The 27,294-nt window shown below is 46.5% G+C and overlaps 1 protein-coding gene across 3 annotated transcripts in view; it reads left to right on the forward strand.

The window, feature by feature from the left end:
- FBXL20 (F-box and leucine rich repeat protein 20) overlaps positions 1-27,294 on the forward strand; it is a 391,966-nt gene that overhangs the window by 337,753 nt on the left and 26,919 nt on the right. The window contains exon 15 of one of the 3 annotated variants that reach the window (XM_069237456.1): positions 1,408-4,629. The exons of the other annotated variants lie outside the window; for them this stretch is intronic. Coding sequence (XP_069093557.1) covers positions 1,408-1,515 — 108 coding nt within the window. The 3' untranslated portion in view covers positions 1,516-4,629. Of the gene's footprint in view, positions 1-1,407; positions 4,630-27,294 lie in introns of those variants that run through there. 3 annotated transcript variants of the gene reach the window in all.

Below are 27,294 nucleotides of genomic sequence, written 5' to 3' on the forward strand. Positions count from 1 at the left end.
CAATACCTTTGTTATGTACAATTCACATGCACTAATGCGATACCTTGAGGCCTGGCCAGTATTGATAAAGGCAATGCGGAAACGTGTTTACTGGCATTAAAGGGTTGTTGAGAACTTATCCTGCGAGTGCTCCGCGTTTTGTCTTTTTTGGCATTTAAATGCATATATCGTGGGTTTGTGTATATATATATATATATATATATATATATATATATATATATATATATATATATATTTCCTTTTCAGGAGAAGTCGATTTCTGAGGTATCTTTATCTTGTGCCGTTGACAAGTAGATATTTTATAAAATTCAACATCCCTGTAATAGCAAACAATTTTACATTGACAAGTAAAAAGGAGTAACGGACGTTTTTCATGATTGAGTGACAACTTGAGCTTTCCCCTCAGTGACGCGCAGTGTCAGTGACAATATCTATGTACATTTCTATATTTTCTGATCACTGTAGGTGCATACCAAGTTCAGGTCTTACTTTTATACATAACACTTTAACATCTCTTGGGTTTCAGGGTACTACTACGTAGGGGGTGACTTAGATAATGTAAAAATGTTTTCTGACTCTGTGGGCTCAAATGTGCAAACTAGCTGAGCGCTCTCCCCATCCAAGGCACAGCCTGTGAGATGAGTGCTCTTCTCTCTCTAAGGCATAGTTTGTGAGTGTGTGCTGTGTACGTTGTGTAAAACCAGTAAGCACATTTTCTAATGCGTTGGCAATCCTGGTGGAGCCACCTAGTGGACACCTCCTCCCTAGGGAATTAAGAAAAGGAGTTTAGGAGATAGCAGTAGAACTAGCTAGAGGAACTACTTTAACAGGCATAGCATGGGAAGCGTGAGTAGAAATAGCAAGCAGGAAGTTGTGACATGGTCCAAGTTGTCGGAACCATGTTAGCACCTTATATTACAGCTCATGGTAGTGAAATGACAAGCTCTTGGAGTCATGACGTGGTTCTGTAGCTCATGGAATGTGATGCCTGTTTTTGGTATCTTGAGGAATGCAGATTATCTTGTGTGAATTGCTGTTCTTGAATTCCTTAAGTGGGACAGCAGCACGTATTGTGTGTTGACCAGTGGGTGTGTGTGTTGTCGTTGGATTCTGGCTTTTGTTAGTTTAATGTGGTGCTCTTGGGTTCTGAGAAGTACCTGATTACGTCCCAGGAGGTCTTTGGCTTGATGTGTATTTTGACAGTCTGATGGCCCGTTATTCGGGTACTGAGGCAGAAGTGCAGCATGCATTGTGGCATTGCCAGTCTTGGGATTCTTGGTGAAAGTTTGGATCATATGGTGGTGTGATTGCCTGTCCTTTGGTGTCCAAGACATTGACTGCCAACCTATTTTTTGTCATGTTAATGCTGTCACATGTTCACTGATATTACCTCTTTCTTTCTTTCAGACCCATTTGCCCAACATCAAAGTGCATGCCTATTTTGCCCCAGTGACTCCTCCGCCCTCAGTTGGTGGTAGCAGACAACGCTTCTGCAGATGTTGCATCATCCTATGACCCAGGACAACATCTGCATCACGAGCCAAGGGTGTGGTCCCACTATTGGACACTGCCAACCTCTTTTGCAGCCAGGACAGTCTGCAAGCATCAGTGACATGGAGGGAGGGTGATGAACTGACCCTTCCTCTTGGGCACCCGTTCACCGCCATGCCTCACTCCAGCACATCAGGACGCTCCTCCTCCCTGGTGTGGATCAACCAGATGTACGCTGACACTGGAAGTTAGAAACACACTGCTTTGATCTGTTGTTTCTTGAAAACCAGTTGGGATGAACCATTCCTGCTGGGGCTGCTCAGAGGACGTCCGCCAGCAAGGACAGTTGCAGGTGAAGGCTCACTCCGTTGGAGTCGATGAAAAACTGTGAAGCCTGCTGCCTGGGGACAGCAAAAGCAAATAATGCAGCTCTCCATTTCAGCAAATGACGCCTAGAATGGAGGAAGGCAGCCAGTAACCTGTCAGACAGCTGGAGTCATTGGCTGCACTTGCAGCACGCTCATTCCTATTCCCAGCCATGCTCATAGGCTTCCTGCATTCTTGTGCTGATGTAGTTTGTATCTAGTTTTTTTATTGGTACTCATCCTTTCTGCAGATTTCTTATTTGGGTACTTCAAATTAGGTCACATTTATGAAGAATTTGCAGAAATGTGTTTTCTCCAGGAAGAAATGAGTCTTCTGATTTTGCACATGGCATTGTGCCGATTGTCTGGGGAAGTCATTGGAGCCATTACACCAGCTCCCAATCCCCTTCCAATTTTCCCCAGTCAAATTTTCCTGCTAGCACTACCAAAGCCCCGAGAAGCTGTGTACCTCTGAAGAATCGTCTCTATGTAGATGTGTGCATGTCACAGAAGGAAATCCCAGCCTGCGGTGACACAAATCTGAGTCGGGGTTCTTATTGAAGCAAGGTACAACTCCAGCATGGTCTCCTAGAGAGGGCACTGTGAGCTGCAGCAGAGGGATGTAGGCTGACCTTGAGGCAGGGCTTTGTTGCTGCATGAGTGTTGAACGTGTGGTTGCATGTCAAAACCGTGACTTGAACCCATGAGAGATACTTAATCCTGCCTGTCTGATTGAACATAAAGCAAAGATCTAGCCATGGTCTTTTTCCTTTGGTAGTATTGCTCCTTGGTGTTTGCAAAGAAGGTTCTTCTTGCCCTGATTCCTCATAGAGGTGAATCCTGTGGGTTGTCATTGTGTTCCTGCCAAGTGCTATGCATTTTGGGCTCCTGCGAAGCAAGTTTGTTCTTGTTTTATTCATCAGAGAGCAGGAGTCTGTGCATTGTAGGTTGGTACTATACATCCTAAACTCGTGGGAAGAAAACTTCCTCTGGCAGATTCTTCACTGCATAGGCACCTGTAGATGGTCTTCTACCTAATTAAATCTCTGAAGAGCGGTTTTTCCTTTTGGATTCATTATACTGCGGGAGCACGATGTTTCTCATTTAGTTTGCAACTCCTAAACCCTGAGACCTAGGCTACATTTGCATGGGACCAGACAAATTAGTTAGTGATTAGCCTGGCACGGCTTTGCCTTTCTGACCTATGATAAGTAGACTTCCTGTGATGGCATTGCTACTCTAGTAGGACATATGAGTTGTTTGTCCATGGGTGGTGGTATGCCTCCACAGACTCTTTAAAAATAAGCCCATATTTACTGATACGTCATAGAGCAAGGAACCTCTTGGTGGTCTTTGTCCTTTTCGGTTTACACTTGCAGCCCTGATATGCAGGCTCTGTTTAGCTTGATTCTTCATCGAGCAGGACACTGTGAGTTGTATTTGCAACTTAATGATGATATTCCTCTTAAATACCTAAAAAGCAGGTTTCCTTCAACTCGCTTTCTCATAGTTTAGCAAGCTGGTTACTGATGGAAGAGGCCTTCTCAGTTGTTTGGACTCCAGTATTTCTCTTTGGACGGTCTGGAAGGGTTCTGATTGGCCTGATTCCTTGTAGGACATATACCTTTGGTAGTGATTGACTTTAAGGTGGTGTGCCTTTTGGATTTCTTGGACACAGAATATCTCCTCTTTTATTCAAAAAGCAGGAATATACAAGTGCTTGTTTTCCTTTGCTAGTTTGTCTGTAGAAACCTGGGAGTAGTCTCCATTGGGCCATATGCCTCATACAGTAAGACCCTTGAGTTCCTTTTGTCCCTGGATGATGGCATCCCTCCTGGTTCTTATGGAGGAGCAGACTCCTCTAACTGGTGCATTATAGAGCAAGTTCTTAAGGGCTTGTGTTTGCTTTCTGAGTGTGTATCCCTTTCATTGGGTTCTGTTCAGTGACTTGTGGGGAATATGACGGGGTTATTTTGTATCCCACCTCTTTCAACTCCTTTTGCCATATTTGGCTTAGCTGCCCTCCGACCTCGCTGCACTGCGCACATTCTCCAGTACCGAGATACTCAGTGACCAAGAACTGAAATGGCTTTAGTTGATTCAAGGCAACACCTCAATCTCCCTTTTATGATTCCCTTCTTTGATGTTTACTAGTGTTTTTCTGCTAGTGTGCAATGTGATCTGCTTCTGCACATAAGAGGTGCAGTAGTTGTTCCCACTTCTCTTTGCTTTGCATTCGTACAGGAGTGGTAGTCTCAGCAGTGCATAACTGTATTTGCTTACAGATGTTTCATGTGCATTGATCTGCCCCACACGTTAGGATCTTGAAACCTTCCTGTTTTTGACAGATGTGTGATGGTATTAGCATCTGTTTACTCTACGACCCCTGATTTCGTTATGTCTCACAAACCCTAAGGTGACCATCTCTTTTATTTGCTTATGCAGGTCATTTGACCAAGTCTTTTACGTTTGGCAAAGTTGCCATACTTTTTAGTCTTCTCTTTATTTCCTCTCTGCTGTAAGGGAACTTTTTAAATGAATAATTTCTCTTGTGGTTTAAAGCTAGATTTTTTCATTTTTTCCAGATATGTCACTTATGATTTCATATTTTTTCCCCATATACTTTTCGAAGTAAGTATTTTTTCCTGAGTCACGTGCACAAGAATCTTTAAACATTGTACTGTTTGTGCCATGAAATTGGTGGTCTTCGGCACACAAGGTGTCTCTTTTCTCACACTCACAGATCATGAATTACAGCTGCATGTATTATATGAAGTTTGTGGGTTTTATTTTAACTCTTGGAGACGCTTTCTATATGATTGTAAAAGTAGGACATTACTAAGTTAGGATTATCTTTCAATTCATTACGAAATGAGACAGACAGTATTTGGGACAGTGCTGTCCACTATGACCTTTCTATCGCCTTAGCACAAATTGCTTTACATAAACTATGGTCTCTAAATGCCACCCCCATCTTAGTCACCTTTGCTTGCTGGGTCTCCAGCAGACCTGATCCTGAAGTGACTATCAAGTTTTATAGTCTGCTACCACCGTATTATTATGTCCCTGCAACAGTTTGTGCCGCCACTAACATCCATGACAAAGGACCAAAGACATAAATGAAATACAACCACGCCCAGTAAATAATCAACTTCGAGATCTGTCAAACACCAAGACAGCTTAACAAATGGGGTTTGCTTGAGACAAACTGATCTTAATTTTTCAATACAATTCTGAATGGTCACATTTTTCACTCATAGTTTCTACCTATCCTTCTGCTATATGCTCTGCATCAGAGTATATTTAGTTTTTTGTTGTCTCCTTAAGACGGAAGCTTAAGAATTCCACATTCACTGTTCGAATACTCTGCCACCTATATTTTCTCTGATTGGCATTTTTCTCATGCATTGCAGTTTATTTCAGCTCTCATCCCCTTCAACTCATACCATATTGGCAAAAGAAAACGTGAAAGGTCCAGAAACCTGCCTTTGTGGAAGTTCACCTGTTGTCAGACTTAGGCAAAGCATCAGGGCAAAAGTATGGACAAAGTTTTATATGATACTGCCCTTCCTAGACATTTAGTAAACACTGTTTTAGAATAAATTGTACTCTGATTCCAACACAGTTAGAATTTTAAGAACTTTAGTTTCCCAAAGTTATCATCAACAACATTGTAGATACAAGTCTCCAAGCCACATCATGATCTTTGAAACCAGCTACAAAGTCATCAATGGCAAAACATTACCCCCTTTATCAAGTCAGAACTGTAATTAAGGATTGTAATAAAGAAAACCCTGTGACAAGGAAAGAGACCAGGATAATCTAAACTCCTTTGCTCATCCTTCAACCAGGGATAATTTCTCCTTCAGAAAGGAGCCATCATTTGCGATAACTAGCAAGCACTAGGAGAGCTGCTTGTGTTTCATAGTTGTAAGGAGGGATTTTCTTAGATTCTATATGCTGCCATCAGAAAATCTGCAAAGGATGAACATTCAAGTGAATCCTGCAAATGTTTCTCCCATGCTTAGAAGAGGGGGATGCTATTTTGTCCTGCTTTCCGATGATGGCTAGATTTGGGAGCTGCTGTCTCCAAAGAAGAGTATGGCAACAGTCGGGTGCAGCAACGCGTTTATGAATGAAGAGCAGTGATGGCAATATACATGTGCATTTTCCTCTTTCAGAATTCCCTAGATCTCCAAAATTCCTCTTGTGAAATATGTCTAAGTAGCACAGTACTGACCCCATACTCCTATAAAGAGCTTCTGTGTACCAGTTCCTGTTTGAATGCCTTTTGCAAAATGCTCCGCATTGATGGTGCCTGGCCTTTACCAAACAATTATTTATTTCAGGCTACCCGATACTGGTATGACTGGTTATAAGAAGTTCCCTCATAGTATTTAGCTGCATGAGAATCTTTTAGAATCTCTCAGCTGTTTAACAAGGTGGGACAGTATCTGTAAAAATTGACTGTTTTGTACTCTTGTGCTATTCAATTTCTGGTATTGTGATTTGGCACTGGAGTGGTTTGTCTGTGCCCACTAGAATCCAGGTTTCAATATCTTAGGTAAAGGATCTTTCAACTTCTGATGAATAGTGCTTACTGCAGGAAGATCTTTGAAAGAGAGTTTGAATGTTCTTTCAACATACATCCTGAAAAGGATAGTCTTGGTCAGTCTCTTCTTGGAGATCTAAATCCTTGCCACTAAAATATTTTGGAAAACCTACTAATATGGTTTCCTTGTGTAAAATGGATTCATAATGTCAATGGACTTACAGGCCACACGGATATTAGGTAGGATGCTCACTTGTGAGCTTTCATGGAGAGTCTGGAGGATTACAGCATGGAGAATACATGTATATTCACTGTGAACAACGCAGGCTAGAGTACCAAGATTTTCTCTCTTTACTTATTGGGGCTAGAATTGACATTATCCAAGGAAGTTCGTCATCTCTTTATTGGAACCTTACATAGTGAATTAGAACGTGCTTCTACTCCTGTATTGAGCTGCAGAATTGTTTGGGTGAATGCTGTCAGAATATAGGTACAAATATCATTATTAGGAGTTGAACTGGTCAATTGATGGAAAATCTTGTTGCACATTCGGTGAATTTGAATAGTAAACATTTTTCAGCAACAGAAGTATGTCCATGGTGTCTAAATATGGTTTCAGGTTCCCTAGTTGATGTATCCCTGCCTCAACTGCGAATCTTTAAGGTGATATTTAAATTCAGAACGTCCTCCTTGAGGTCCTCATAATAGCAATAGTGGCCGGGGGAGCGGCAGAACCACCATTTACTTAATTTTATTTTACTCTCCAGTGGACGTCCTTGGCATGGACTCGGCTGCTCTGCTACTCTGCTTCACATTTTCTGATCTTCCCACTTTCAGCTTCACAGCACACTGAAAATGCTGTCCATTGTGAATGGTAAATACCACTGATACAGTTTCTAAGTCTTGCTAAAATTACTAGCCTTTGCGGTGTAACCATTAATATTTGAAAAGCAACAACGTATCAAGGACAATTCTGTGGCCGACATCCTTGTTAAAGGTTACTGTTATCTTTGGCTTCCTTCTGGTATTTAAATTGAAGTGCACTGGCCGCTAAGCCATATCGGAGACACCTTAGTGTACTGAGGTACTATGGACTTTGCGCACATGAACATTAAGTGCGAGGTTTTTCTGCCATTGCTGGTCAAGTCATTTACTGTTTTTAAGTGTGTCGGTGACTCTGGTTTTCGTTTCAGTTGATCAGTTGCCTCCCTACCTTTTCTTTATCTTTTGCACCAGTAAAGCTGACCTTTTGCACTCTGGCTGTCACTCATTTTTCTTGTTCTAAGAGGATCTAGTTATTTGTAATGCTAAGAACATGCTACTGAATTGAGCAGTTCACGTTGGATAGTCTAGTGCTTCATATCCTGGTTTAAAAAATATCTTTATTTGGGCCCATGGCCACAGAAGGGTTAGCTTCTATGGCAGCACCTTTGAACATACTTCTTTTGCTGAGGTTTACAAATTAGCTAGTAGTAAGTCAGTCTGCACTTTCTGTGAACTCTTCTTTTTAGATTCATGTAGATGGAAGCCTAGGTAGTCCTTGCTGTGTTCAGAACCATATGTACTTAAATTATTCTTCCTTTGTGACTTTCCTCCCATAGCTGCTTTCCTTCCTGGCATTCTTCCTAAACTCATGCAGCTCTATGAGGTTCACTTGTCTTGCTGGCCGTGCCACATAGAGTTGCATATGACCTTCCATCTTGCACACAGAATGAGAGATCGTACCCCACTCTAAAAAGACAGTATTGCCCTGATGGTGATAGCACAAACATTCTAATTGCATACAACTGTGCAGGGTGCCCATTCTGGAGACCAGTGTTAGAGATAGGCAATCGTTTCTGGTCTCCTGAGGCAAAAAAACATCCTTTGTCATGCTTACAGAGATATTAGATGGCATTGGCTTCGCATTTGCATTCAATGCTATTCAGTCTACAGCAAGTCATCAGACTTTTTAGGATAATGTTATTCCTATCCGTACATTTGCCAGCAGAGGCTTCTTTCTGCCTTGGAGCACTTGCATTTACTGATCAAGGGCTTTGGCCAACAGGTGCATGGTATGGTGTTTATGCCCACGCGTCTGAACGGAGATGGCTGAAGCTGTTGGCTCCTTGTTTCTGAGCCTCCTAGTGGAAATGTCTGACTCAAATGCCAGCATCAGACAAGTAAACAGTAGTCTTATTAAAGGGAACCGCCACCAATAGTGTATTTTCATTATTGCAAAACAAATCCAACCTAAGTGGAGCACTTCAGGAAGTAAACTGTGCTTTACCAGAAGTGGCACCCGGAAACACGCCTGACATTCAATTTAGTTTAGTATAATTACCCAACAGCGGAAAAAATAATCTCAAGATAGCAAGTATGTCCAAGGTTTTCTGGGGCGTACGTCAATTTTACCAAATGGTTAAAGTCTCTTGTAATGCCCACAACAAAAAAGCAAAAAGAAGATAAAAAGGACTAAATGAACCAGCTTCCGATCCAACCGCTTGATGGCAGGGTTGAGCACAATATGTGATTCCTGAAAATTGTTCAAGCTACAAAACTGGTTGGGCAGGTAAGTAACCATTTTGTTTTACTCCGTCCATCGGAGCATCTGCCATCTCATGGTGAGGATAGACCTGGTACCTGACATTGTCAAGACAGTGACTTTGAAAACCCACCCCCCTTGCAGGTTTCCTTTAGTAGAGTGGACATGTCTTTTGCTCGCTGTTGTGAGGCTCCTAATATGTTGCCATGTATACTTTTATTGTCTCAAAGCACATCCTGGTTCCGCTGAAGATTCAGGAACGCTGTGAGAAAAGGAGTTTTTGACAGACCCTCAAGCCACAGAAGACCCTTTTAGAAGAGAAGTGTGTATGTGTGTCACTTGTATAAAATGTAATGTACAGGGACATCTCATTCAAAGACCCTTTCCAGGCATCCCCAGTGTACTTGAGACTGGGGAACTGGTGGATAGATATTTTTCTGCTTAGAGCCTTTGATTATGTATTCATTTCTTTCGATTTGAGTATTAAGTAAAAACTTGCCCAAACTCCATCAGGGAGGGACTACATACATCCTGTTGTCAGCTGTGCTTGCCAAGAGCAGTGTTGGGGATAAAGGGTTGTTCTCATGGATAGAAGGGCAGTTTTCAGCCCTTTCCTTTTTCATGTTATAGTGTTGTCATTGCTACCCAATTTTATGGCCCTCGAGTTTGGAAATGTGCCCTTGTTTTGCTACAACTTCCATGTTACATGTACACATGGTCTCCGGAGTAGTGTGACATCTCGCCACCCACTCTCTTCATGAATTCCACAGTGTAGATGCTTAAAATGAGACCACTTGACATCCAGGCTACAGGGACTGCACATGTGGTGCTGTCACAAACCTCTGTTGGAATGAGTTCCAGCCCTTGCCCTTAATGAGACTCGTGTTTGTTTTGGTCTCTCGCTTTGTGATCGGTCAGACTGGAGAGGAGAAGTGCAGGGTGTTACTACCATAATGAAATTGAAAAATGCTCAGCCACTGTGGCAGCTTCCAGAGGGACCCAGGGGATTGCAGTACTGTTGCAATCAACTTTCTAAACAAAACAGTCTATTTTCTAAACATCATTGTATTCTTTTACTGTCATGTTATTCTTCGTGTGCTGTGTCATGGCTGGCCCATGTGTAATATTTTCTTTGTTTGTTTTTTTGTGTGTGTGTGTGTGTGTGTGTGTGTGTGTGCGCGCGCGTGTGTGAATACCGGTTGGGTGGGTTGGGGAACTGGTTTGAGGCGGACTGATCACAGGAAAGTTTGTATGACAAGGTTCCGTCTTCACAGTTGCTGTGAGGTGACAGCCAGGGGCGTTTAGTGTATCCCTTTTGCATAACCTTTGATGGCCATGAGGATTTGGCCCACTGTTCCTTGCCAATATTCGAAGATGGTGAGGCTCTGTCTACCTAAGCCATAACAGACACTCTGGTTGTCCTTAGCATTGTTCAAGTTACCCTCTAAGATTATGGGGTAATTTATTATTTTTTGAACACGTACCTAGATGTTTTTCTACAGAATAATTGGATTTATTGGTTGACCTTGCTCATTAGCCCTAAGCCCAAGTAAGAGCCGAGATGTCCTGCCGCTATGAGTGAGAACGTACATACCATCATCTTTATAGCTTGTAATGTAGGTTACAGAGGCATTCTGCAGAATCTCCTGGCTAAACCCCCTTTACCCTACATTGCCATCTTGTCCACCTTACCTTGCTTTCAGATCTCTAGTTGGTTTTCTAAAGCAGCCATCTCGGAATGGGTGAACCTGCAGTTCAATCTGCATGCACAAACATCCATAATGGTAGGGATTAAAGTGCCCTTTTTTAATGTTTATTTTCCATCTCAAACCACACATTATAGCTGGAACCTAGTCTTATGTATTGCTTCAGATGTGACACCCAGACATACCAGAAGGCTTGATTTCTGTGTGTCTCATTCATTTACACTTGGCTGCAATGAGGTGGCTGTCATTCAGATGTCAGTTTCAACATATGTGTAACATTTCATTTGTTAATTCTGCAGTCAGACAGCGAGACTGAAGAAAGGAATGTTTATTTAAGAGCATAATAAGGTCCTTAAATGTTTATATGGCAATGTTTCGTTGTGTAAAATTGAATGCCTACCAGTGCAAAATTAGGTTCAGAACTTGTTCATTGTCCAGTATATCCCTACAAAATGTTTTGTTTTCTAGCACCTCCTATTAGGTTAGAGGAGCAAACAGGAGAGGATGGGGAACGGAGTGTTTGCTGGGATATTGATTTGTTATTTAATGTCTAGTCCATCAGACGGGGCCTTACTCTGAACTGCACCTTATCCCAAATGTTTTCTGTTTATTCCTTCACATGCAAGCCATTTGTATTGGGTTGACCATTCCATATTCCAAAGGGCCAGCAAGTTCAATCCTGCTGGCTGTGAAGCATTGATATTTAATGGTAATTTATTATTATTTAATTGTACCCCTAACAAAGAAAGAACTTGACATGTAAGTGTTTGTCTCGAAATATCTCAGAACTGTGCTTAACTATTCAAGGAAATCTTTATAATAAAAACACTTTTCTCTTGTCTGTATCCATAATGGTTAACACTTATGCAGAACATAGCAATTAGGTCTTTGTTGTGCCGTTGTGGGCATGATGGGGCTTTAGTTAGTCAACTGAAGCGTTACCCCCGTGTCATATGTGTTTCTTAATCTTTTTTTAAGCAACAGACGGCCTTGTCTGAGCCAATTCACCTCGGCAATTTTTTATTACAAGTTAGAGCTAAGGTTTAAAATTCACTCTGAACATTTTTTGATACATACATTGGGGATTCTATCTTTCTGTCTGTATGACGGTGGGATCTTCCTGATTCCCCAATCCCCCACCCCAGCACTGTCCCTGATGATTGGGCAGAAGGCAGTGTGGTTAGTCCTTGGCTCCAGCTTCCATCATACCTCAAACTGGGACTAGAGGAGTCTACTGTGGCTTTTTTCCGTGCCACGTTTTACTCCAGATGGTTCTCGATACGCTTGAATTAACTGAAGTGATGCTGGTAACTAGTGTGGCCTCCCAGTGTTTATTTCTTGCTAGACATCCTCTTTATCTGATGGCACAAGCTGCAGTTCGCATTCTAACCCTACCAATGCCCTTTAAATGGGAAGAATGCCCTCCATAACAGGGACAGCCCCTACTCACTCGCAGGTGCGTGCTGACCGAACAAGCACGACCCATTTTCTTTTTCGGTTCTTCTCCTGCTAGTGTCTGTTCATATTCCTCGGATGCGTTTTATTGCACTTTAAATCATGAGTATCTACACGCCTAAAACAAATGTCCACAGTCCACTAGAGGAAGGAATGGAACCTTGTCATGCTCTTCCCTAAAACAAAATATATATTATATATATATATATATAGACCTGTAAAATATAATTTTAATGATATTGTAATCTGTGCTTTCCCTTTCCTGAAATCTAAGTGTGGATATAATAATGCCAATTAACATGAAAGTAAAAAAAAAAGTAAAATAAATCTGTGTCGTTTGTCTGAGGCTTTTTTTGTGCATTGTGTTCCTGTGTGTGTCATATGTGATGGCTTTCTTGGTGGTTCTCAAGAAACAAGAGTCGCAGTTTTTTGTTAACTAAGCCTTGGGTTTGAAACCAGGCTTGACATGGTGCACCGTTTAAATTCTGCAAGGGGCAAGTACATTGTGGAGTGCTACATAGCAAATGCTTCGTGACAATACAAGGTATCTTTGAGCACATGGGATGTGACAGTTCAACCTTTCCTTTTTTTAATAGTGGAGCTCATGAATCCAAGTTTTCCTTTTGTAACTTAAACGCTGACATACATCATGAAGTAGAACGCAAAAAGCTTTCCATCTGATAGAGACTTCTAGTTGCAGATTCCTTACCTTTTGAATATTTGCCGAGGCATCAGTCTGAATTCAGAGATTTTTCATGAGCAATACCCCTGCGCTCCGTAAGGTGGCATTGATGGGCTCCACATCTGTATTTGGCATCATCTGTGCCAGAAATTACATCAAGGGTCCTATACAGGTGCCTCCCCGGCGCGATGATTTTGGTTATTTTCTTTCCACGCCAGCCAGCGCTGATCCGAAGAGAGCTACTCCTCGGTCTTTTTTGACTGGCCTTTTTTCAACTTTTTATGTAAATCTTTTCACTTCTGGTGCATCAAGGATGTCCTGTAGGAAGACTGGATTCAAGTCCTGCGGGTCCTGTCATCAGACGATGTCTGTGACAGATCTGCACCTCATGTGCCTTTGGTGTCTGGAACACATCCACAACCTAAAGTCGTGCACCGAGTGCCAGGCCATTAATGCAAAGGCTTTGTGAAGCGGTCCCTAAAGCTGATGGCGACCTGGCGCTGTGCCCCGCATAAGTCCCGATCTCGGTCAAGAGGAACGTCTCGGGATCGGTCGTGGAGCTTCCCATCTTCTTGGTCTCACTCCATGACCTTGGGAAATTTAGGTAAATCAAGGCATAAGAAGGCGGCGAAACGTTCTTCAACTTAACCTCATCCATCGGCCGACGAGACGAAGGAGGAACATTGTCGATGGAGGCCTCCATCTGCGGAGCCTGCTTCTGGGCCGACTGCGCGCTTCCCTGAGTTTCTGAGAGCCAGAGCGACCGCTGCCCAACTCAAGGAGTTTTATGATGCCATGCGCCTCATTTTTGGGCAGTCTGTCTCTGCTGACGTGCCTCCATGCCCTGGGGAGTCAAAAAGGGCCCCTTTGTGTTCCACGCCATTGGCTTCGGCCTCGCCTCCACGGGGCACCCATGAATCCTGTTCCTGGATCTGAACCAGCGCCGGTTGTACCAACTAGACCTTCCCTGGCGCATGTTCCAACGTCAATGTTCCCGGCGCCCGCCTGTGTCAGCGAGCAGTGCTGTCCCCATCCTCATTGCTGACTCCAACACGGAGCTGGGTGGGCATTGCCCACCGCCAACTCCAGCACTGACAGGGGCCTTGTCCCCTATATCTGATCCTGAGACCCTTTCTCTTGGGCTAGGTTACGGTGCGGAAGGGGAGGGGTTGCTGGACCCTTTAGATTACAAGCTGCAAGACCCCATGGACTAGTGTACTGACTTGGGGGAAGGCAGTGTACTGGATACTTCCCCAGATACTAGCAGGCTCTTTTCCACTACCGTGGCTACAGAGCAGGGTGCTTCATATTCAGTGGTGGTGCGGAGTGCAGCCAGGTCCTGGTCTTGGAGCTGCCTTCAGTGGCAGTCAGGACTGACCTGACAGAGGTGCTTCAGCCTGTGGTTTCATCCTCTGAACCCCTGCTCCCTTTTAAAGAAGCCCTTACGGATGCCCTTCTGGGTACTTGGTCTGAACCCAGCACATGGGCTCCTGTGAACAGGACTATTGCCTGCCGCCATCGCCATGCACCAGATGACCCAGGTTTCCGAACTCAACACCCCACCTCTGGGAGCTTGGTAAGCCAAGCCTCTACTTCCATGGGTGTGTTACAGTCTGCACCCCTGGATAGGGACTCCAAGAGGCTGGACAATCTTTGGAAGATGTTTTCTTCTGCCAGCCTGGCAGTGCCTTTTGGGCTGTTATTCCCACACGCTGTGGGATACGGTTGCGCAAGTGCTGCCACAGGTTCCAGATGTGGTCCGGGCTGTGCTTTCCCAAGAAGTTGCTGATGGCAAACACGCAGCATTGTTCACGGTCAGATGTGGACTGGACATGACCAACTAACTGGGCAGAGCAGTTGCATCAACAGTGACCCTTAGGCACCATGCCTGGTTGAGGACATCCGGCTTTAGGGTCATGTCCAAGCTAACCTTATGGACATACCCTTTGAAGACACCCGTCTCTTCGGATGGAAAGCAGACTCTGCGCTCAAGCGTTTCAAGGATTTTCGTGCTATGACCAGGTGCTTGGGCCTCACGGTGGCCCCTCGTTCCCCCTCTGTGTGCTTTTTGCCCTTTTCCTGGCTAAGGAAGGGGTTCCCAGCAACATCTGTTTCCCACCAGCCACCTTGCTGTGCATGCTGCCCAGCTACTGCGTGGCCAGGGATGTGGGATCCACTCTCCTCATGGATCAATGAGCCAGTGGTCTGGCCAATCTGCACTTCCCACCCCTCCGCAGCTGCCTCCAAACCTTCCTACTCTGACGATTCCCCACCAGGGACCAGTCGGAGGCAGGATCCGCCATCCTCTGCTCCGCTGGCATTCCATCATATCAGGTGGGTTTTGCAGATAGTCTGCAGGGGCAACTCCCTCCCATTCTACTCTACCCCTCCATTCATGCTACCATCCTACGATCGGAAGACAGAGAATCACTTGGCACTTCTCCAAGAGGAAGCTTTGACTATCTTGGCCAAGGTAACCATAGAGAAGCATCCCTGTGCCAGCAGTATGTTGTGGTTGTTATTGCCGCTACTTTCTGGTGCTCAAAAAGGACAAAGGCCTTCACCCTATCCTAGTCCTTTGGTCCCTCAATCTCTTCCTCAAGAAGAAGTTCAAAATTCTCATTCTGGCTCAGGTTTTTTCTGCCCTGGACCCAGGAGACTAGGTGGTAGCGTTGGACTAACAGGACGCTTACTTTCACATCCTCGTCCTGCCTGCCTACAAACGTTACTTGCTGTTCGCGGTGGGCCACAAGCACTTTCAGTTCACTGTGCTCCCCTTTGGCCTTACCAGTGCCCCTTGGGTGATCACCACGGTTGTGATGCTAGTCACAGCTCATCTGCACAGGCCAGGAGTTTCAGTATTCGCCTACCTCGACAACTGGCAGCGGAAGGTGGGCTCGCCCCAGGCTGTCATCTCCCACCTCCAGACTACGGTGGACCTTCTGCATTCACTGGGGTTCACTATAAACATGCCTTAGTCATACCTGACTCTCTCTCAGACGCTCCCTTTCCTTGGAGATGTTGTGGACACAGTTCAGTTTTATCTTCCCATTTGGTGAGTCCAGGATATTCCGACTAAGATACTGATGTTTCAGCCTGTATGCTGGATTTCACTGAGTATGACTCCGATGCTGCTGGGCCTCATGGCTTCTTGCATCCTGCTGGTGACACATGCCAAATGACACATGCAGGCTGTGCATTTGGACCTGACCTTCCAGTGGGCACAGCACCAGGGGAATCTCTCCGACATGGACCAGATCTCAGAGGAAACTGAGCAAGATCTGCAGTGGTGGCTAACAAACTGCGATTGGGCCAGAGGCAGACCCCTCTCCCTTCACTCAACCAGGTCTAACTGTAATGACAGATGCCTCCCTCCTGAAATGGGAGGGCCACCTGGGAGAGGTGGAGGTCAGAGGCGTCTGGTCTCTGATGAGTCGAGACTCCACATCAACCTCTTGGAGTTCTGGGTTATCAGACTAGCATTGAAAGCATTTCTTCCCTCTATCAAAGGGAAGGAAGTGCAGGTGTTCACAGACAACACCACCCCCATGTGGTACTGCAACAAGCAGGGCGGAGTGGGGCTGTGGCCCCTTTGTCACAAGACTCTGGGCTTCTGGATGTGGGTGGAACACCAGAACATGTTCCTGCTGGTTTAACAGCAGACAGGCTCTCTGAACGTCAGAGCAGACTAACTCAGCCAACAATGCTTAGTTGATCACAAATGACATCTCCATCTGGAGATGGCACAAGGTCTGTTTTAGCAGTGGAAAGAGCCTTCGATAGATCTGTTCGTCTCCCCAGAGAATGCAAAATGTCACCCGTATTGCGCGTTGGAGTTTCCAAGGCGGCATTCACTTGCCAATGCTTTTCGTTTCGAGTGGAACTCAGGCCTCCTTTACGCCTTACACCCATACCACTTCTGCCCAGAGTTCTCAAGAAGATCTTGAATGACCGGGACCAAGTAATCTTTGTGGCTCTGGACAGGGCACAGAGTCTGGTACCACGAGCTATTCAGCATGGCCATTGATCCTCCAATCAGACTGCATCTTTGGGAGGATCTTCTGTCGCAGCAGTAGGGTAGGGTTCTTGAAGGAAGCTGGCTCTCTATATAGTGCACTAAAATGAAGTACACTGTGCAGAGTCCAGTGGATCCCCAAAGATTTGCAGAGGCAGAGATATATAGGTCTAGTGCTCTTTTTGTGGTAGTGTGGGCTAGCAGTTAGGCTTATCAAGGAGTTGTGTTAAGCATTTGTTGTACTCACTGAGGCAATAAATGAGAAACACACCCACAGAATCCATCCAAGACCAATTTTGAAAAATAATAGTTGCTTTTGTATATGCTTTGAACCAAAGAACTTTGTTACAAGCTAAGCAGTTTTTATATTAAAAATACTTCACTGTTTCAGAAATCGACAGTGCAATTTTCAGTCTTCAATGTTAACCTGTGGGAGGAAAACAAGAATGCAGTTTTACAGGTTAGTACACAACTTTCAATCCCAGTCTTCAGGGTTTTAGACTAGCACTGGACAAAGTTCAGATTGGTACCAAGAGTGCACCTACAACGGCACGGGGCGGCTGGGTGCAGAGGTCAATTTCGGAGTTGGTTCCTTGATGTTAATCAGCGACGTGCTGGTCTCAGGTAAGTGCAAGCGTTGCCAGAGGGTGGTCTCCACTGGTTGAGGCGAGCACCGGGGAGGGGGCCACAAGGCAGCACCAAACTTACACCCTCAGCAGCACCGGGGTGGCTGGGTGCAGAGTGCCAACACAGCGTTGTGCGCCCTGTGCTATTCAATGGAGATGGGAGGTATATGCTGAAGCACTGCTTACAAATGAGTAAAGTGAGGTCAGGGGTTGAGCTCCTGGAGCTGAGGTAAGTAAAAGGGGGGCCAGAAGGCAGCACCAAACGTACCCCATCAGCAGCATGGGGTCAGCCGGGTACAGAGTGCCAACACAGAGTCAGGCACCCAATCTTATTCAATGGAGGAGATGACTTTCAGAAACAGGCTGCAGGCTCTGGCCAGGAGAGGTCAGCCCACAGTGGACTCTTAATCAGAAGTGCTGGTGAACCGTCACTGGCCTGGTGGGCCACTTGGACTCGGGTGGGGGGTGTTGGGTGCCGAGGTGGTTCCAGGCGGCGGTTTTGCGATTACTCGTGCAGACTTCTTAATTCGAGATGGTTTCTTTTGGACAGGTCCGCTGTCCAAGGAAGTTCTTGGTCTTTATTGAAGGCAGACAGTTCTCCCAAGGCTTTGAAGGTTGCTGGGATGCAGGACAGTCGTCTTCTGTGTGCAGGTTTCTTCGAAGGCTGGGGCCAAGGCAGTTGGTGTCTTCAGTCTTCTCTGCTTGGGTGACTTCTGTTTTGTCTGGCTCTTCTTAGGTTGACAGGAATCTGATTCTAAGGTTCAGAAGTGCCACCTAAATAATGAATTTAGGAGCGTTACTGGGAGAGCCAGCTGGTAGCCAATGGGCTACTCACCTTTAGGGTGACTACACCCTTCCCATGACCACTTCCTTTGGGAAGTGGCAAAGCCTTAACCATATTGACCTAATTCCTTCCATGCAAGATGAAGGAATTTAAAGAGTAGTGTCCACTTCAGCTCATCCACCCTAGGGGTGGGAGTGGCATGAAGTGGGCACTTCTCTAATTTACCTAATTTTCCCACTAGTCCCACCGCCAAAAGTGTGGTCAGGATCTGAGTGTTGGCCTCCTACACCATTTGGAGAGGCCTGGGTCACATTTCAAAGGAAGCAAGGCCTTTGAAGCTCCCTGCCCTGGAATGTCCATCCTGCCTGGGAGAGGAGGTCACTCTTCTGCCCTGAGCAGTCCTTTGTTCTGAGCCCTCAAGAGCATTGGCTCTCACCTCAGGGGGACAGAACTCTGTCTTAGGTGGCTGTACGTACAGGTTTTAACCAGTCAGTGCCGACGCTAGGAGTTACTGAGTGCATGTTTTAATAAATCCATCACTGGATTCAGTGAGGATTTATTAATACAAGATCCCTATTGTCAGTGGGACCGTCATGTAGCTGGGGAACTCGTAATGAAGAGTGTCGAGCGCATGTAGTTAAAATGGCTTCACTGTTCGCTTACTACGTCTGAGAATCGACAAAGACATAGCAGGGGTATATCTGCTCATGCAGGTATGCCCTCATACATAATATAATGCTATAATGCACCCTGCCTTTGAGGCTGGAAGGCCTGCTGAAGGTGTGTCTTACGTATATTGCATATAGTGTAAAGGGAACAGGGCACACAGCCTGTGTGCCATGTTGTGTTTTCATTTTAGTTCTGCACCAAGACACAAAGCAGCATTGTGTGCACTTAGTGTGCACCCTGAGGGTGGTACTGTTCGTGCTGCAGTCCTCCGGGGCCTTCCTTGAGTAACCTGTGCCCTAGGTACCAGGGGTACATTTACTAGGGACTTATAGGGCAGCTAAAGGTTTGCCAATTGGGAAAAACAACTGTGTAGTTTGAGAAAGAGCTCTGGTACTGGGGATCTGGTTAGCAGAGACCCGGTGCACTTTCAGTCGAAATTGCAACAGAAACCAGGCAAAAAGTAGGGGGTGTCCATGTCAAAAGAGACACTCTCCTACAGTTCTCTACCTGAACCTATTCAGTCTCCGCCTTCTTGCGTGGAGATTGAGCGGCAGCAGTTGACAGCTTTTGACCTTCCGCTCAAAATCTGTAATGTTACCTTGTCAGCCAGGTGTTCCTCCATCAAAATGGTATATGCCTTTCAGAAGAAATTTGTGGCATGGTGCAAAGACAAGTCTGACCCCCTTGCTCCCCATTTTTCTGAACTTCTCTTGTTTATACTTTCTTTGACCCAGCGGGCTCTGCTTAGGGCACTCTCAAAGGTTACTTATCTGCAATCTCTGCATTTTGTAGGTTTCCTGATCAACCATCCTTGTTTAAGTCTTCAATTGTAAATAGGTTCCCTAAAGGCCTTACTCATATGTTTCCTCCATCTCCGTTCATTATGCCCCAAAAGGAAGTTGAATTTACTTTTGACATTTGTTTTGTGCTCCCTTTGAGCTTCTCCACAATTGTCCTCTCAGGCGTCTCACTTTGAAAACAGCCTTCCTTGTGGCCATTACTGCTGCCTGCAGGGTGAGTGAGCTGGAGGTGCTGTCATCTCAAGCCACCCTACCTTTCCATCTATCCTGACAAAGTGGTTGCAGGATGCCGGCTCTCTATATTGTGCACTAAAATGAAATACTGTGCAGAATCCAGTGGATCCCCAAAAGGTTTGCAGAGGCAGAAATAGATGGGCCTAATGCTTTATTTGTGGTAGTGTGGGCGAGCAGTTAGGTTTAGCAAGGAGTTGTGCTAAGCATTTGTTATAGTCACAGAGGCAATAAATGAGACACGCACTCAAAGAATAAATCCTAGACCAAATTTGAAAACTACAGTTTACTTTTATATATGCTTTGAACCAAAGAACTTCATTATAAGGTATGGCGTTTTAAAATAAATAATACTTTTCAACTTTAAAAGTCGACACAGTGCAATTCAATGTTAATTTATGGGAGGAAAACAAGAATACAGTTTTGCAGGTAAGTACTCGACTTACAAATCCAGTCTCTGGGGTGTTAGGTCAACACCAGGCAAGGTTCAAATCAGCACCAAGAGTGCTCCCGATCCACACAGGAGCAGCCAGGTGCACAGGTCTAATTCGGGATCGGGTGTCCAATGTTAATCAGTGGAGACTGCGGTGAAGGAAGATGCTCTGCTCACAGGTGAGTAAAGCGGTGTCTGAGGTCGATATCTGGGGGTTGAGTAAGTACAAGGGGGGGGGGGCACAAGCCAGCACCAAACTTACACCCGCAGCAGCACAGGTGCAGTCAGGTGCAGAGTGCCAACGCAGCGTCAGGGACCCAATGTTAAATATTGGAAATTAGGGTGAGCATAGATACGCTGCTCACAGGTGGGTAAAGTGGCATCAGGGCTTGACCTCCTGCAGGTGAGGCAAGCATGGGGGGGGGGTGCACAAGGTAGCACCAAACATACACCCCCAGCGGCTCAGGGGCGGCTGGGTGCAGAGTGCCAACACAGCATCTGGTGCCCAAGGCAAGTCAATGGAGGAGGCCGGTTTTGGACAAAGGCTGCAGGATAGGGCCAGGAGATTGAATGAAGAAAACCCTCAGCTGCCCAGGTAAGTTCAGATGAAGGACTCTGGGACACTGTCAGTCCAGCTCCCTAAGGTACATGGGCTCAGGATGCAGGGGTGTCCTTTTGATGTCGAAAAACAGGGCGGTCAGTGGTAGTCTTTCGATTGACGCTGCAGGCTTCGAGGCAGAGTCCGGCAGGGGTCAACCCATGATTCTGGCTCAGAATCGCTGAGGAACCTTCACAGGACCAGTAGGTCACTTAGACTTGGACTGTGGGCGTCGGGTGTAGAGGTGGGTCTGGGTGTGGTATCGCGGCTCCGCAAGGTGAAGTTCTTTTTCTTTAAAGTTGGTTTCTTCTGGAAAGATCCACTGTCCATGGGAGATGTTGGTCTTTGTCCTCCCAGGACTTTGGAGGTTGCTGGGCTGCAGGACGGGTTGTCTTTAGTCATTGAGTGCTGCAGACAGGCGGGTAGGTCTGGGAACAAGTCAGTTGGTGGCTGCAGTCTTCTCTGCTGGTCCGACGCTGTAGTGTATGGCTCTTCTTAGGAATCTGAATTCTAGTGTTCAGGGGTGCCACCTAAATACTCAACCTAGGGTTGTTACAGGGAGTGCCAGGTGGCAAACAGTGAGCTGACCACCTTCAGGGTAACTCACCCTTCTTATGATCACTACCGCGGGGAAGTGGGCCTTGTCACCCTTGTAGCCTAATTCCTTCCAAACAACATGGAGCTATTTAAAAAGTAGTGCCCACTTAAGCTCGTCTACATTAGGGGTGAGACTGGCATGAAGTGGGCACTCCTCATAATTTAACTAATTCTCCCGCCTGTGCTGCCGCTAGATGTGGGGTCAGGACATGGGGGGGGTTGGTCATCTCCACCATCTGGAGAAACTTCCGTCACATTACGAAGGCAGCAAGGCCTTGGAAGCTCCACGCCCTGGAATGTCCATCCTGCCTGGGAGAGGAGGTAACACCTCTACCAAGTGCAGGCTTTTGTCTCTGGGCCTCAAGAGCACTGGCTCTCACTCTGGGGGTCCAGAAACGCATCTGTGGTGGCTGTACTGGTGAGGTCTAGTAAATCAACACACGAGTAGCTGATAGGTTTTCAGGGGGCACCTGTAAGGTGCCCCCGTGTGCATTTTTTAACAAATCCATCACTGGGGTCAATGAGGGTTTATTATTCTGAGATGTTTGATACCAAACAACCCAGGGTTCAGGGAAGCCATCACGTAGCTGAAAAACTCATAGTGACTGTAGGAAGCTGGCTCTGTGTATACTATACCAAAGTAAGGTATAGTGTGCACAGAGTCCAGGGAATTCCCAGAGGCTTTATAGAGGCTCTAGGCGATAATACTAATGCTCTCTTTTCTGGTAGTGTGGTCGAGCAGTTAGGCTTCTTAGAGGGTAGTGCTAAGCGTTAGTTGTGCACAAACAATGTCAAGAAATGAGGCACAACCTCAAAAACTAACTCCAGGCTAATGTTTTATGTATCAAAAATATACTTAGTTGTTTTATTTCTAGAACCAAAAGGATCTTTGTTGCAGGTAAGTACAGTTTCAAGAATGTATCGCTTTCAAGTACCAATTGCACTTTGTTTAGAATTCACAGGTAAAACAGTTTACAGTAAGTAATCCCCTTCAATTTCAAAAGTGGACACTGCAATTTCTCATAGAAAGCAATGCAGTCCTAGGGGAGGAAAAATTACAACACAATTTGCAGGTAAGTACTCGACTTATGCCATTCTTTGGGGGTTAAGGTGTCCACAGGGCAAAGTTTAGGAAGACACCAAGGGTGCACCACCAGCAACACCGGGCCGGCCAGGTGAGGCGGTCAAAGTTTGTGTTGGGCGCCCAGTGGAATCTTAAGGAGGCAGAGGGCATTTAGAAGAAAACAGCTTGCAGGTAAGTACTTGTGAATTCAGGGCACAGACCTGTGGGGAATTTAGATCAGCACTGGAGAGGCCACAGGTCAGCACTAAGCACATACCCTCGGTGGCACAGGGGCAGCCAGATGCAGGGTGCACACACAGCATCAGGCTCTCAATGGGTTTCAGTGAGGGAATCCCAGGGGTCATGAAGTTGTTACAGACTTGGTCCAGGAAGCTGGCTGAAGAAAACCAATGGCTGAACGGGTGATTAGAGAGTCCACTGGATGTTGATGGACCATTGGTTGGGTTTGCCAGGGGGCTGCAGGTGCAGGGGTACTTTTAGGTGGTGGGAAATCTTAACCGGATCTGGTCGCGGAGGGGGAGTTCCTCTGGATTTAGGCTGCAGGCGTTGTCATGTTTGTCAGGAGGGATCAACCCAGGGTGGACTTTAGGTCGGAATCGCCTGGGGACTCTGGTCCAGTGGGCCACCCGGACTCGGGCCATGGGCATTGGGTGCAGAGTGGGCAGGACTCGTGGATCCGGGGTGGTTCCGGAGTCCTTCTTGGAGATTTCTTTGTTGTCAGGCTAGCTGTCCTCCGGAGATCTTGGTCCTTGGGTAGACAGGCAGTCCTCTGGGAGTTTGTAGAGGTTGCTTGTCCAGTAGGATGAGCCGTCTTCTTGTAGCTGGAGTCTTAAAGCTACAGAAAGGCGAGTGGGGCTGGGGCGAAGGCTAAGTCAGTTGTCTTCTGGAGTCTTCTCAGATGGTGCAGCTCTCCTGTCCTTCTTTTCAGGTTGGCAGAAATATGAAGCGCAAGGTTCAGGGGTGCCTCTAAATACTAGATTTAGAGGTATTACAGGGGTTAGAGGGTAGAAGCTAATGGTTACTCTCCCTGAGGGTGGCTACATCCTTCCTGTGCCCACTCCCTTTGGGGAGAGGGTGACATTTGTAACCCTATTGGCTATCACCCTCCAAAACAAGATGAAGGATTCTGCCGGGGGGTGGGGGGTTTGACATCAGCTCTGGGTACCCTAGGGGTGGTCCCAACTTGTATGGACACTCCTCCTGGTGTTTATTAATTTTCCCACCGGACCTGCTACTAAAAGTGGGGCTTGGTCTCAGCGGTGGGCATCTCCACTAGATGGAGTGCTGAGGGGCAGTGTAACACGAGGCAGGAGCCTTTGAGGCTCACTGCCAAGTGTTGCAGTTTCTGCAGGGGTGGGGGGTGAAGCACCTCCCTGTAGAGCAGGCTTTGTCCCTGACCCCAGAGAGCACAAAGGCTCTCATCCCATGGGGTTAGAAACTTGTTTATTAGTGGCAGGCTGACACAGACAGGTCTGCCTCGCACTTGAGCGTTCAGTGAAATACAGTGGGCATCTCTAAGATGCCCTCTCTGTGCATTTTTCAATAAATGTAACACTTGCATCAGTGTGGGTTAACTGAGCTGAGAAGTTTGATACCAAACTTCCCAGTCTTCAGTGAAGCCATCATCGACCTGTGGAGTTCATAATGACAAACTCCTAGCCCATGTACTCATTATGGCAACACGGCACTTACAATGTCTAAGAATGGAGTTAGACACTTTAGGGGCCTAGTGCTCATGCAGCTATGCCCTCACTTGTGGTGCAGTGCACCCTGCCTTAGGGCTGTAAGGCCTGCCAGAGAGTGACTTCTATTCCACAGGCAGTGGTTTGTGGGTTTGGCACCCAAAGAGGTATGCCATGTCCATTTTACCCTTTTCTCCCCACCAACACACACAGACCCTCTTTGCGACTTTGGCGGTCTTCCTTGAAGGCCGCCAAAGCCGTGGGTGCCAGATTACCACCAGTGTTGCCGGTCTTCCGCCCACCATATCACGGGTACTGCTGGATTTCCGCCACACTTTGGGTGGAATTCCACCACTGGCTTTGCCCTGCCAGTAGGACACCGCCCACCGTATTATGGGCCATAATACGGCCTGGCGGTGTCCTGCTGGCGGGGTGCTGCCGCCGGTGGAAGCACCCCTTCCCATTACCTGCCGGACAACCACCTCCTCCCCTGACTAGGTAAGTTGATCGTCCTACAGGGGAGGAGTGTAGGGTGTGTGCGTTTGAGTGTGTGGGGTATGCGTGTGTGCATGAATGTGTATGCATGGTTGTATGCGTGTCTGAATGCTGAAGTGAGTGCATGTCTGCATGTAAGTGTGTGTGTATGCGAGTGTGAGTGTTGAGGTTAATGCGTGTTTGCATGCATGTTTGGATGGGTGTGAGTATGCGTACTTGAATGCCTGTATGAATGTTGAAGTGAATGCATGTATGGATCGTGTGAGTGAATGCATGTATGGATCGTGTGAGTGAATGCATGTATGAATGTTGTGAATGCGTGTTTGTATATGTGTGTGTAGGTGAATGGGTGTATGTGTGGTGCATGTGGGTGTCTGTGTGCATGTATGCCGGGGGACTGTCTCTGAAAGGGGTGTGGGGGTGGGGATAGGGGGCTCTATGGCTGAAGGGGTGAGGGGTGTTGGGATGGGCGCTGTGGCTGACAATGGGTGGGGGGCACTGTGGGTGAAGGGGGGTCTAGTGCTTGCTGGAGGGGGGGGGGGGGCGGGTCGTCTACCAGTGACAGGCAGGAAAGAAATTTCCTGTCACCGGTAGCATTTTCGCCATGGTTTTCGTGGCAGTGCTACTGCCACGGAAACCATGGCAGAAAGCCGGCGGTCTTCGGTGGACCGTCAGAGATGCTCATCTCTGGCCCGGCGTTTCCGACCACCATGGCGGTAAGAGTGGAAATGTGGCGGGTTGCCAGAGGCCAACCCGCCACACTCATAATGTGGCAGTCTGCTCCGCCAGCCTGTTGGCGGTGGGACTGCTACATTTACCCTGGCGGTCAAAAGACCGCTGGTTCAAAATGAGGACCACAGTCTTCAATAGCAGTGTGCATGTGTTTGGTGAGGGGTCCCTCAGGGTGGCACAATACATGCTGCGCCCTTATGGACCGTCCCTGGTCACAGGGCCCTTGGTACCACTAGTACCTTTTACAAGGGATTTAGCTGTTTACCTGGGGTGTGCCAATTGTGGAAGCAATTATACAGTTTAGAGAAAAAACACAGGTGCTGGGGCATGTTTAGCCGGATCCCAGCACACACTCAGTCAAGTTAGCACAAAATATCAAGCAAAATGTGTGTGTTTGGGGGTGGGGGTAACCATGCCAAAAGGGGCACTTTCCCACACAACCCCCTCCCAAACAAAAGAGGATGAGATTAACCTTTCCCAAGAGACTCTTCATTGTCTACGTGGGAAAACCTGGAAAGTCCATCTCCCCTGTAGGGAGATGGACCACCTCAAAAGTTTAGGGTTTTCATCTTTCATTTGCATAAGCCATCTGAGAGGTCTGTGGTCAGTTTGACCAATGAAGTGAGTACCAAAGAAGTATAGTCTCAACTTCTTCATGGACCAAACCACAGCAAAGCACTCTTTCTCATTGGCACTCCAACGCTTTTCCTTGGGGAGTAACCTCCTGTTAATAAAAGCAACAGAGTGGTCAGGGCCATCATCGTTGGTTTGGGATAGGACTGCTCCTATCCCATGTTCAGAGGCATCTGTCTGCACAATGAACTGCTTAGAGCAGTCTGGAGCTTTGAGAACTGGTGCTGAGCACATTGCCTCCTTCAAGGTGTCAAAGGCCTTTTGACAACTAACTGTCCAGTTAACTTTCTTGGGCATCTTATTAGAGGTAAGTTCTCTGAGGGGGGTCACAATGGATCCATGCCCCTTTACAAACCTCGTACAATATGCAGTCAAGCCGAGGAATGCCCTGACTTCAGTCTGGGTAGTAGGAGCTTCTCAGTCCAGAATTGTCTGGATCTTGGGCTGTAAGGGTTGCACCTGGCCTCCACCTACAAGGTGGCCAAAGTATACACAGTGCAACAGTGCCCTGCCCTATCTTGCATTTGAATGCCTTAATAGTGAAGCCGGCAGATTGCAGGACCTACAAAACCCCTCCAAGGGGGACCAGGTGATCCTGGCTGGTGGAACTAAAGACAGCAATATCATCTAGATATGCCACACTAAAAGTCTACAAACCAGCAAGGACTGGATTCACCAACCTTTGGAAGGTGGCAAGAATATTCTTTAGACCAAAGGGCATAATAGTGAAATGATAATGTCCATCAGGTGCTGTATTTTTGGCTCCTGGTGCCATGTGAATTTGCCAGTACCCTGCAGTCAAGTCAAAGGTATTGAGGAATTTAGCTGCACCTAATTTGACTATCAACTCATCAGCCCTAGGTATGGGGTGAGCATCTGTCTTGGTGACAGAATTGAGACCTCTGTAGTCCACACAAAACCTCATTTCTTTATTTCCACCCTGAGGTTGAGGCTTGGGGACTAAGACCACTGGGCTAGCCCAGGGGTTGTCAGAGGGTTCAATAACCACTAAATCCAGCATCTTGTTGACTTTAACTTTGATGCTCTCCTTAACTTGGTCAGACTGCCAATAGAGCTTAGATTTGACAGGAAAGCTGTCTTCGGAGTCCACATCATTGTATTGTATTGTAATAGTATTTA

The sequence above is a fragment of the Pleurodeles waltl genome, chromosome 6 (assembly GCF_031143425.1).
Source record: "Pleurodeles waltl isolate 20211129_DDA chromosome 6, aPleWal1.hap1.20221129, whole genome shotgun sequence".
In the NCBI taxonomy this organism is placed as follows: Eukaryota; Metazoa; Chordata; class Amphibia; order Caudata; family Salamandridae; genus Pleurodeles; species Pleurodeles waltl.